We start from the raw sequence: 13,606 nt of genomic DNA, 5'->3' as shown, positions 1-13,606 counted from the left end.
TTCCGAAAATGCCATCTACATTTTCATTGAGTCTGTCTGATCTGAAGATAAGTGTGAGGTCAAATATTTACCATAAGTATTAAAATAACATACCTAAAACATATTACATAAAGACAATGCCACAATAAAACTGAAGACAACAAATCAAAATACTGTGTGAACTTATCTGACTGCAGCAAGTTTTTATTCAAAAAATTCTGCTTGAAAGGTTTTACATGCATTACTCACACCATGCACCGAAAACTCCTGCAATGCATGCTGGTAGGATTCCATGAGAGCATAACATACACCGTAACTGAGGAGAGGTCCTCTGACTTGGCTGTTGCTCTCCCATAAAAGGATACTCAATAAATGAACTTTAAAAGAAATTAGAAAACTGCAGTCTTTGAGACTATGTAGCCATGCAAAAGTTGAGTAATTACAAGATTTAATTTTTAAACTTAAAACATACCACAGCAAAAATATGAATTCATGTAGCTTCCTTAGTCCCATGGACTTTACGGAGCAAAAAAACCCATAAAAACATAAATAAATATGTACAGCAATCTAAACTTTACAAGTCACATTCTAATGCTTTGCTGAGGACACAAAGATCATAATTACACAGAAATGCAAGTATCTTGCCTTCCTAAATATCAACCAAGCATATCCACTCTGTTTTTGTCATGTTTTTTTCTTTGTCCTGATGGACAAATAATATTTTCTTTTAAGCCAAAGTTCAAGGTTCTGCAAAAACTCCTGGAGTATGGATAATAACAAGCCTCAAAGCGTCCAACAATCCATAAATACCAAAGTGAGCTTGTAAAATTAAATGAAAAGAATCAAAATTAAGTCATTGACAATAGTGATACATTCACAATTGCATATAATCAGCTGCAACCAGACTAGAAAACTTTCCCTCAATGGTGATAAAATTGTTATATGTATCTGTGTACAAGTTGATTAACTATACATGAACAAGTTGACTCAGCACTTGCATAAATACAAGATATTTAAGAAGTACTTTTTTATTGGTCAAGTTTTGAATCTGATATAAAAAATACACAATTGAGCCATTACCTCTAAAGATTGAAAATGTCCTGATACATCTGTTAACAGCTGGCATAGAAACCAACTCTCTGTCTGTATCAAATATTACTCTTCTTATTGACTTCTGATATCTTAGAAAACCAACATAATATTTGGAAAAAGAAGTTTGGATAGGAGACAACTGAAATCACATTAATCATTCATCTCCAATATTACATTTGCCTGAAGTGTGTGCACAGTGAACGACAGAATCACAGACTGAGGGGTATTGAAGCTTGGCTTTAGTGCACGATAGAGTCCCTATAAAATTTAACCAATTCACCCAAAGTCCCGGTAAACAGGTCCACAATCAACATTGACAACAATGAGTTTGGGTGAAACCATGGTGATGAAGGGGTTAAGGTTGACTTAACTGCACTTTATATTTCAATTTTCAAACCTGACAATCTGTGCAACTACCAATAAAAATGAACGTTGAATGGCACTTTTGCTCCCCCCCCCCCCCCCCAATACATTAGCCTCTGAGGTTTTACGTAAGTGTACCATTTTTTAAAACACATGCTTCAAAAGAAGGACTCATTGATTTTGCAACTTGAATATCTCATGTCTATGGACTCAAGCTGTTGAAATAGCAAAGTAAAAAATCCAAATGCTTTAGACTTTGATAAACTCTGTGACCATTGGTTAGCCTTGTTGATTTTTTTATATGTATACTGATGAAAAATGTAAGTAATCCTAACATTTGTAAGAAAGTTGGTAGGAGTTCTAAAATCTTTGAGTTGTCAGCTTTTCATTTTTTTACATGCATTCATTCTTCATATGTATTCTGGCATTTTTATTGCAACAATGTTAATTTTGAAAGCGTGTACACTAACGTTTCATGACCACGTATCAATTTCATATCCCTGAAATGTGATCTACTGCACGTGTAGTATTTCAAACCATTATTCCTGTCATAAAATCAGTGCAAATCAAACCCTTTCTTGATGTCATGAAATAGTCCCTTGAAATAGTTCCGCCTTACTTCACGAATAACTTAAGGAAGGCACATATCTGATTTTTCTCAGCAGTGAAATGAACTGCCTTAAACTTTTGCTATCTTCTCACCCAGTTCACTCTAGTTCCCTGTGAACAGGGCCACAATCACTATTGACAGCAATGGAGTTGGGCAAAACACAGTCCCTCCACAAGTGACTGTGGGCAAAACCATCCGTGGAGACTTACCGATTTAGGGAAGTTGGTTAATTTGATACAGCCTTGCAGTTTAATCAATCCCAGACTCCCTTGCACTATAAATGTACAGGTGCCTTCAAGATTTAAAATTACTTCAACTTGTTTAATGCTGATGCTTAACTTCCTGAAAGTATTTTTCATAAAAAACATCAAAATTAAAAATGGATAATTATATAATGAGCATGGTCAATGCCAGTAAGTATATGGCAAGACTAATCTGGTGATAGATACAGGGATATGTTCATGCACATCATGACATCCTTAATACTATTTCTTTCATTTGCGAAGACTGAGATGTTGCATGTCATGCTAGTAAATATCCATGAACACTTTTAATTTTCTGATGTCAGATACCGCCTATATCATGTGGCATATGCTAAATAAAAGGCAGAATCAAATCTATGTGTATGATCTTATTTCTGTAATTTGTTGTTGGCTGCATGATAATTTCAATTTTGCAATGTCTTTCTCCTACATTAAGTGTAAGTGGTAGACTACAATAACTTCAGATGTAATGGCACAAGCTGATGTGCCCATGGACAGAAGAGAAATGTTCTCTTCTTGTCTCTTGGTGGCGCTCTGCCTAATCAACAGCCTTTCCCATCAAAAAGCTTATCCGGGAAACAGTGATAACTTTACATGGGATTATTAAAATCTATCACAATGACAAACAAATGCAAAAAAATTGTCTTTCTAATCATTGGAAAAAAAGAATTACAAATCCGTATATACTCCTAGGTCAACTGCACCCTTGCAGCCTTTCACAATCACTTGAACTCTTGGAGCAAATGTTGAATTAATGCTGCAACAGGAAAAATTCTAAATTTAAAAGTACGGTGGATATATATTGTGTAATGGGTCATTTGTATTGCAAGTTAATGATTCACAGGCAACAAAATTCCATATCCTACTGGTTATGACCTTTCTTTAAAAATTAAAAATGCCTACACAACCCGAGCTTTGATAGGTTCCCTTTGCTACTGTAAAGAAAATATACGTGCATAACTTGTACAAATTGGCTGCAACTCAAAACTAGCAAACTTAAAGATCTAGCGGCATATTGTAAAGAGGCATACTCGGCTTCCTCTGCGAGGACAAATTTTTTCTGGTGAGATCATCAGATTTCTTGTTTCTTGAAGACAACACTCCACACTTCTGTGACTACATCTAAGGCCCCTGGAGTAAAATCTGTTTTTCACACAGTTCATCAGGATGTCCTAAGTTGCAATCCAACACAGAGCACAGTTCAAGTGTTGCTCTTCTTGCTATATTTGTTGATAGGCATCCTGTTTCTTGCAGGGGCTGATTGCAAACAGAAAGCCATCCTACAAAGTAAATCAACACAAATGCCTTGGTGACATGAAGAAAATTCACAGTATAGCATGATGTGAAATGCGTAAAGGAAATACTTTTCTATACATGGGTCTGATTACAGTTGACATTTGATCAAACATTCTTATGGTTGACATATTGACAGCTGATATGCTCAAATCTAAGACTTTATGACATATTATGTCTTTGTGTCATGTCAAATTCCTGGTAATAGTTTTGTGAGATATTCATCTGACTTTAGCATGTTCGTTGGTAAGTACATGTTGACTGAATTATTGAATGATAAAATACAAAAGAGACATTTCATTTATTACATGAAGTTTGGTCAATATCATGCCATGCTTGAGTAATTGCATTTTGTGCAGCAAAGATTCAAATGCGGACACATCGTGAAGTGCAGTATGGCACGATGTTTTCATACTATCCATCAATCATCAAACAGATGGGCAAAACTGTGGTGAACTGGGAGAATGAAGCAGGGAGCCACATTCTACAGCTAAGTGGGAGCCTCTGACAGAAGTGATAGACACTATGTAATACAGCAGTAGGGGTATTTGTAGTGGTGATGGTTGAACCCTGTAGAAGTCAAACTAGCAGAAGTAAAGCGTACTTCATTCACACAAACAATGTCAAATTTACTAATCTTACCAGATACAAAGAAAACACAGACAACTGTGATACATGTATGTCTTGTCAATAATGGCGTACGCTGAGAAAATCTGAAATCACTGATTTTGTAAGGTGGCTCAAGAACAGCTAATAATGTAATATTACCTTTATAAGATATGGTAGATCTGACCAGAATGACGCATTAGGTATTATCTCAGTACCATCTTTCTGACGTGCATATTTATTCACTAAGGCTCCTCCTATGAAGTAGGTTGCTAAAAGTACAAAAAATCTGGGGAAAAAAATGGAAAACAGCAGGAGAAATGAAGAACTGCTCTGTTAGATTGGAAAGGACAGAATTTCTAAAAGAAGCTGGCTCAAAATCTGTGAGAACTCACATAAATAACAATCTATGGTATGTATTAATCAACATTTTCTATCACAATGCCAAGCTGTGTCTTATACACAACAATCATCAATTCCTGATATAGAAGTGACATTATGTGATGTCAATGTGTGGATAATCTTACATATCACCCTTCAAAATGAAGTCAAAAGAGAGGCATAAATCCATTTGCATTGGAATATATGTATGAGAGCTGAAGTAGCAAAGCATACATGTACATATACACACATGGATAAGTGTATTCAATCATGTGTACTAATACAATGACAAACTTGAGTTGTTTTTTTTCATTGGATTTTAGACATAATGACCAGCTGTTCACTGGTGTTGGCTGGCCATTACCCTGATATCATTTTCCAAATCCATAAAAGTGAATAAAGTGTTCCTTCTGTAAATTTCTACTTCCCTCTAATGCCGAACAGTGACAATATACCATCTATTTCATTGTATTTGAAAAGTTTGGAACAAACAGCATAGATGTAGGGTTTGCATATAATGGTACCTTTAAGTAATTGGCTGATATTGCACTATACAACTTCATTATAGACATGAAACCTATGGAAATATTGAAACTATGTACAACAGTCTTTGTTACAATACTATGACAATGATATACGCCAGAATATGATAAAAATTACCGTGTTCATTACCATATCATTGCTGGCCAGCTGGAAATGGATGAGAATTCACAGAAAGCCTACCCCTTTAATGGATGAAAAACTTACTTATGGGGATAATGGCTACCCAATATCGGTAAATAAACAGTATATTTGGCTGATATTTGGTCAAATGAAGACAATGATACCTACATTATGCATAGTATACTGCCTGCACTCAAACCTCCAGACTGAGGGGGAGATGGGGCCACTCCTCCTTCACAGACACCAGGACAGGCACATTGCGTAGTTATCTCATATTTCTGCAAGTCACATGTAAATACAAAATGAATTTTCAATTGGACTTATTTAGATCTACAAGTAAATGAGATAATTTTCAGTTTAAAAAACCTCCTACTAAGGTTGACCCATTCTATGGCTTTCATTGATGACGTTGGACTATAACATGGTGAAATATCCTTGTCAGGTTATTACATGAAAGTAATGAAAATATATCTATGGACCTTATAATGGCTCAATCTTGATCGAGCTCTATTTTGAAACTTTATAATTCCCTCCCCTTCATCCGTGACATCACAATACTACGACTTTAAATACAATATTTAATACACAATACACAATACTACGACTATGATGTTTTTAAATCTCATGTTAAAACTTACCTTTTTAAAGATTATTTTTATTAGTATTTTAAATCTGTAACTTTTTAAACTTTAGCTTGGTATGTTCTGCGCCTTGAGGTGTTGTTTTTACACGGAAATAAATATTATTATTATTTAATACTGGTTAAACTTACTGCACTTTGTAAAAAACTGCACTGATCAGATTCCAGAGCACACAGTACAAAAGATTACTACAACGAGGGTTACATTTCTTATAACTTCTTTTACCTCTATACATAAGCAATAATGTAAGACATCTAAAGAATTGTTAAATTATATCTTGTAAAACTTTGTTGAGATGCACGTACTTCAGAGAAAATTCATATGTTTATAAAAAGTAACACTACGGGTACTTACAAGCTACCCTCCTTTTGGGAAGCAAGTAATAACAAACTTAAAAGGTCATTCTAAAAGTGACTTTGTCATTTTCGTTGGAAAAAATCAACCTCCATTTGTTTCAAAAAATAAGTGTAACTTATCTCCCCACTTTCTATCACATTATTCTGTATGGCCGAGGACACCATATATGGAAATTTTAGAAAGATGCTATCTCCTCTCTTTATCAAACAACGGTTTCCCAAGCATCAAAAATGGGAACTGAGAAGACCGGTGTGCTTGAAAGAATGTTTTCAAAACTGTCAAAACTAGTCTATTAATTTATCTACACATGGGATATATGGTAGACTGCACTGAGGAATCTGCAATGGTACAAATTATAGTGAATCATGGGATATCTCCAGTACTGTGCAGCACTGCGCATTGTGTGGCACAAGACCACTAATTAATTTCCCATAGGCCACCACAGTAGCGTTGAGCTCAATTTTCCTATTTTAAAACATTCAGTGGCACGAATCCTCTTAACAGGTGTTAGGTCAATGTCAGCTTGACTACTGATTAATTTTTCGTGTGGGCAAGTCCACGGAAATTTTGAGATAGCGATGAAAATAGTGTCCTCAGTGGTGTTTTTGACAAAATTCAGGCTTATTGTTATGATTTCTATGGCCCCTAGAACTCCTCATATTACCACTGAATGCTTCAGTCATTATTCACAACAGTCTGCATTTTGATTCAGGCAGAAAAATATCTTTACAAAAATTCTTGACATTAAAGTTCAAACTTTAACAAGCATCCATGCAAGTATCAAAATTTCAAGGTCTGCACTATTTTTCTTCCAAACTATCTTCATGGGTAACGGACCTGGAAGTGAATTAGAGGTCTTGTGCCATGTGACTTGATAGCTTTTAGATTCATCAGTTCTACCTACAAAGGTATATGGGAAGATTCATCACTCCTTGCATCATTATCCTTCCCCTAGATTCCTTTAATGCATACTTGAATTACAGATCTTCCTGTCTAATTTTGACTGTCATTCCCTTTGATGGGTTTAATTGACTCAGACTCAAGAGACTCCTTGTTCATTATGACTGCTAATTCAAATGTTCTTTTTCTAGTCAATCTTAAAACTCTTATTGAATGATACAAGCTGTGCACACCAATGATTTAATTATGTTGCTACGTGACAGCTGCCAAAGTTATGAAGCTTGATGAGCAAATGGAGAACTTTTTCCAATTCTTGAAAATCTGATAAGCTGATACTTACATAGTATGTAGCTACTTCTTCACCTGCAACCTTTATCTTTGGATTTCTGGCATTTTTATCACATTTCAGCGTCACTTCAGCCGTCCTGGAAAGCAATGATAATAACATTTTCATTTAACCTGGTGTGATGTATATCAGACACATTCTCATTTCTCATTGGTCTATAGACAGTGACAACCTTCTACTATATGTTGCTGATTGTGGACATGGTAGGGTGCCACATGTTGGACAGGATGTGCTCACCCTTTCCGGAATATCCAACATCACATTTTGATTTTATGACCACAGTCCACATATCCTTCTTTCTTGGACTCTGTGATTTTGTGTTTTGTGTTTGTACTTTGTCTGTCAATTGTATGTTTGTTTGAATTTTGCAATGTCTAAAAGCATGGCAGTGAAAATGAGGTTTGGATTTCATATAGAAGTATGTAGGCAAATTTCATCCCTGTGGCATATCTATACAAGAGCTGGTTTCAAGCCTTACATAAATGTTGATTGATCAGCAGTAGTAGAATAATGTGGCAGGATTGTGGCGATGGCAAAATTTTTATTTTCAAAGGCATGAATTCCTTCAAACAATATATTATATTAAAGCTCCATAAGCTGTATCTTTTGGCTATATTTTCAGAACTTTTGTTTTGTGGTTTCCCTACACTTTCTGCATTGAATCCCTAAACTGTAATTTAATGCTAAGTATTTAGCATATCAACACAACCTATATGAGTATAATCTACATTGTTATTGTTGAAAATTGTATTCAAGTCCAGACTAGAATTCATTTGTAAACAATAAACAATGATCACTACACACATACAAGCTGTGATGACAAAAAGAATACTCGAAATTTCAGCATGACAAATGGATTAGGGTCAGACACGGTAGTTGATATACAGAAGCAGAATACTGAAAAGCTTGCCACAAGTTACAGCTTATATCCCTTTTAAATGATTAAATGTGACTTTTGAACACTGTGGGGGTTTATCAATTTCAATCTCAATTCAATTTTCAATAACTTTTCCAGGATTTTCCAGGAGGCTTTCAAATTCAATGACTGTCTGGGAGCATACAGATCCTGTTTCAAAGCTCATCCCCACCTGCAGTCCTGCTAGCCAACCAGACAAAACAATGCACCTGGAATAGCATTGTACACGTGGAGTTTCATTGACAGTGAAGAGCTTTTTAAAATTTAAAAAAAAAAAGATAGAGGAAACCTTGCTACTGTGCTAGGAGATTAACAAGAGAGGACAAGTTCAGCACATCTATGTGGCAAAAACACAAGTAAACTGAATTTTGCATTGTATCGGTATGCATTGCTGAAATATGAGATTTTTATCAGTTTAATCTCTCCTGAAAGAATGTACCTTTTCACGGTGTCCTGTGTGTCTGAATATGTGAATTTCACATTATTTGATGTATCCACTGAGTAATCGACACTCTCTTGAGTTCCAAGGGTATATTCTGATCCATCACTGACAAACTGACATGCCTGTCAACCAAGATACAGAAATTTCAACAATTACTGAAAAAAACAAACAAAATGAACGTATTCACGTGCTGAGAAAGTGAGAAAAACTGATCAGTTGACAAAAACAAGATATACATGTACTGATGGTTGGGCACTAAGTATAGAAAACAAACAAACAAACCAGGTGAATGGCTTGAATGAGTAGCAATGTATGTATTTGTGAAAACACTTGAAATTCTACATCACTGTGAATATCACATCACAACTATACTTACAGCTTTGTTGGTGCAGGAACCACTAGAAGAACCCTGGCTGAATGGAGTGCAGGGATTGTAACTGTGAAATGACAGGACATCAGTTTGTAAATCAAGCATCATCCGAATTACAGATGTCCCCACGTGATAAGAATATGATCAGAGTACCAGTAAAGGATGACTTCTTTCACTCGAATACTGTATGTGGCTTTACAACGGGGAGGTGGTACTGCTACAAGCATGCTCTATGGTATACACAAGATTCTGCCTCCAAGACATTGAAGTGTGTCAGATTTTGGTAGTCATTTGTATGCTTATTTTTAATATTATTTGATATTGAGAAACATTCTGAAACGACCTAAAAAAATTAAAATATCAAAAACGTGTGAAAATTATCCAAAAGGGCTAGATGTACAGTGAATAGAGTTTGTGTGCCTCGTTACCTAAATTCAAAAACATTAATCACTTCCCAATCCCACTGATATGAGTTCAATCACTTCATGGGAAACAAAGAGACTATACCAAAAGGTATGGAGTGATAGGAGTAACGGGGTAAGAGTGGAGGAATGAAATATACCTGTACTTATGTGAACTGTCTTCTCCTTGTACCATGTTGATCCTGGGAAAGAGATAGAAAAATAGTATTATACTTCAGGTACAGTAAAACCGGTCCAAACCGAACCTTTCACAGAGACTAAGAAAATTGTCCAGTTTGGAAAGGTGTTTGGTTTATAGAGGCCCTTTTAACATAAAGTTCCATTGCAATGAGACAGGGAAAAGGGTTCAATTTAGATAGGTTTCCAGTTTAGACAGGGTTTGGTTTAGATAAGTCTCAGTGTATTTTGAAGACCTCTATAACTACATGTATAAGCTCTATCCTGAATAACTTAGTTTAACAAATGTCAGTTTGCAGAGTGTTATGTGAATACATGGTATCCCTTGAAAGAAAACTTAATTATCTACATGTATTTCAGAAACCTGACAGGCTTTACTAAAGTAGTGTGTGCCTTTGAAGTGAAAGACTTAAACTTTTGCTCAAAATTTCAACAATGAAACTCTCTACCATTTTCTCACTAAATCAAGAATAAAAATGAGGGATTAGCATGCAATGATTTGCACTAAAAAAACTTTACATAACATTTACAAAAATTTGAAATTCAGCATGGCACCATCCCTTTCTTAACTCTATTGGGAAAAATAATATATTTGATTTTAGAAAAACTAAGACAATGAAAAGTTTTCTTACTCAAAGTTTCAAATGAGCCTCCACAAGAGGTAGATCAGAAAAGAAAAAAATTGAGAGTCTAAATATCTGCCCCTTAGGAACATTCTACCTTTTAAAAAAAAGCTAATGAAACAATTTTGAGATCAAGTCATTAAACAGCAGTATCCAAATTGCAGCACCAAAAATACTGCTCAGGGACAGTCTGACAGATGCTGTAAGGTCAAGTCAATGGATATCATAACATTTACCTGTACATCAATATATCTTATTGATAAAAGCCAATGAATATCATCATATTTATATATGCCTATGTCTCTTCAAATGGTAATGTTGATTCTATGAGTCATAGTAAAGATGTGCCAAGTCAGTTGATATACATTGAATGAAAAATGTAATGTTTGACAAGTTATACCAAACTTGACCTGGCAGTAACAGAATTGGAACAGACAAGAAGAGGATTTCAAATGAATTGGAACAGAATAGAGATGCGTCCAATACAGATTTGACAAATCTAATAAAGATTTCTAACAATATCACAATAATTTTGGATGACCAAGAGATGAAAAACACACTCATGAATGATGACATGAACCTATGATTAGTAACTGCAAAGTAGTTGTAAAGGTGAGATATGGCTATTGATGCTCCCCATTTTTTGAACATCTGTGTAAACAAATAGATTTTCATTGATATTTGGTGTCAACAGAATCTTCTTAGGATCTCTACAAACGTTTTATACTCTCACAGTCCCTGTTCACCACATGTACATACATCTATTACCTACACTGATGTACCCCTAAACAGTCTGGCTAGGCCAGCCACAAGGCAAATATGTAGTGAGACCAGCTGCGCTAGGCTGAACTAAGTGCAACATCAGAGCAGGAGAAGGCCACAGTGTGTAGCCAGCCAGAGGCTATGACAGAATCTATATCAACTGACGTTGTATTTCAACTTACAGAGGAGGGTTTTTTGGAACGATGGCTCTCAGATCAACTTGGCCGAGTGAAGTTCCAGAGCTGTCCTTGTAATCACATGCACAATAATTCTGAGCTCCAACTAGGGCTTCACACTTGTCAGAGATCACACTGGAAGGCAACAATGTGATCACCACCGCTAAAACCAACTGAGAAATGCTTCTGTCAATCATGATGCTTCAGGTACTGGGCATCACAGGGCTTCCAAGGAAGTTAATCTTTTCAAGTCTGCTGGCTGAAATTAACATATGGTACAAGGTGTAAACACTACATGACAAAACACGATCATTTTCAGTATGGAATAAAAATATTGCGAGGAAAACAATGCAGTATATGGACATGGAGTGTTTGCAAATATTGTATTATTTGTCCAATTCTGTAGTAATCGTCATCTTTCAGGACACTGAAAAAACACGCCAATTGAGTTGGCTATCCAGCTTTCCTCTCCGCAAGACCCTAGTGTCCCAGTCTCGTCATCGCCTGGATTATCAATACTTCAGCACCCCAGCTGCTCCTGATCATCCTATGCAAACCATTGTCTTGTCTGATTTTTGTTCCCGTTTGATTGCCTTTTGTGTAATTTTCTGTGAATGGGATTTTAGTATTATTTGAAAAATAAATACAACTTCTTCCTGTTCTTCCCAAAATGTCTTTAAGAGCAAAATATTTCCCCAACAATCACGAAGCATTATGTGCAATGTACAGTGTTGTTGTTGACAAATGAAATCTAATCTGTACTTCAATTTACTCACTAACTTTGTATGACATTGACTGATATGGTATTTCCACATGATTTGGGGAACAGTAGAACAAAAAACTGTACTTCACAAGAGCTGCAGGTCACCTCACATGAGTAAACTGTGTTGGGGTAGTCTGAAAGTAATATCTGTTACTGACAATGACCTTTTGTTTTGCATGATTATTTTGAGGCTTATATTTATGTACTTTCAGAGCTATGATTAAAAGTAATACGAACGCTGCATTTGATATCATAACTTGCTTGTAATCCTGAGCTCTGATTGGCGGCAGATACCTTATACTTGCTTGAAATTCACGCATAGGGACACGGTCCCGATAACTTTACATTTTTGTGTGAAACTAATTTGTTACACAATAATATAAAATTTGATTTACCACTGCCCCATGTTCTCCTCAAAATGTGCAAAATTTCCCAATAAATAAATAGTAGCGGGACACTGTGTCCCCTGATTTAAAATTCCTGGCTGCAACACTGAAAGAACCCAAATACTGAAAATACATGACATGTAAAAGTTAGAGCTAAACAGAGTTTTCATCATCAACACCAAAACTGTTACTGTTTCAGTAGCTGCATCTTTAGCATGCACAAGCCATCCCTTTCCTGTAAGCATTGTTGGGCATGCATACGAGAAAATATCACTTGGTGGAATTTTAGGGACTGGCAATGTATCTCACGAAGACGAGGAGAAAAGTAAATGTGTAAAAAAACTGGGATGCTTGCACTTCTTCCAATTACATAAAAATGATTCAGTATGCAAAGTACCAGGGTGAAATGGAATTGTAATTTCTATTGGGCTACCTCTCCCCCATCTGTAGCATTTGGAAAATGATGCATCGATAACGTAACTTTATCAAGTCCCTTCCTTGCTGCTTTTAACCCCACTCTCACGAGCACTCTCTGGGGCAAGTGTGCTAGGTTGCGCCTTGGTCGTCGCTGTTTTGGGAAACAGTTCGCGCAAATTCAAAATAAAGCCCTGAAGATTTTGCTATTGGTTCTGATAGTCATGTCAGTTCACTTGATGATAGGTTGCTGTATTGAAATAGCTGTGCAAAAATCATAAATACATTGAAATATAACGGTCAGGAAGGGGCAATTAATGCAGCACTCTGGGTTCACGTAAGTACACGTAGTTCGCATCATTGGACTCAGTACTAACCAAAGGATGTCTTACATGTATCATAAAGCAATAGTCAATCGCTAGTTCTTTCTGACCTGTCATACACTTCTCTTGACATACAACCTGGTTGTTCAGTCAGAAGTGGGATTCCTTTCTTGAAGTAGTTCAAAAATGAAAGTTCCTGGGGTCAAGATTCAGGATGAGTGAGTTCCGTGTCAGCCTCCAGTCTCATGTGATGTTTAATCATGTGACCAAAAGACCCTCTAACATGGTGTTTCTGCATGGCAATTTATGGAAAGTGTGGTACAAACAATCATCAGATT

The 13,606-nt window shown here is 36.0% G+C and overlaps 1 protein-coding gene across 2 annotated transcripts; it reads right to left on the bottom strand.

Moving 5' to 3' along the window:
• Positions 1–397: 397 nt before the first annotated feature.
• LOC139141043 (cation-dependent mannose-6-phosphate receptor-like) lies at positions 398–13,548 on the bottom strand. 2 transcript variants are annotated; one of them, XM_070710614.1, is made up of 9 exons: positions 13,379–13,548; positions 11,389–11,641; positions 9,785–9,826; positions 9,229–9,289; positions 8,850–8,974; positions 7,489–7,573; positions 5,419–5,528; positions 4,369–4,495; positions 398–3,587 (listed from the first exon to the last, which is right to left on the bottom strand). In XM_070710614.1, exons 2-9 carry the CDS (start codon positions 11,577–11,579, stop codon positions 3,528–3,530), a joined length of 801 nt encoding a protein of 266 aa, XP_070566715.1. In that variant the 5' UTR covers positions 11,580–11,641; positions 13,379–13,548; the 3' UTR covers positions 398–3,527. The 2 variants fall into 2 exon arrangements, with proteins under 2 accessions (XP_070566715.1, XP_070566716.1); XM_070710615.1 differs by having other exon boundaries at positions 413–3,587; positions 13,338–13,517.
• Positions 13,549–13,606: the final 58 nt, after the last annotated feature.

Source organism: Ptychodera flava, chromosome 9 (assembly GCF_041260155.1).
Source record: "Ptychodera flava strain L36383 chromosome 9, AS_Pfla_20210202, whole genome shotgun sequence".
Classification (NCBI taxonomy): Eukaryota; Metazoa; Hemichordata; class Enteropneusta; family Ptychoderidae; genus Ptychodera; species Ptychodera flava.
The sequence above is the reverse complement of the archived record's forward strand: the minus strand, read 5'-3'. Positions and strand labels throughout refer to the sequence as shown.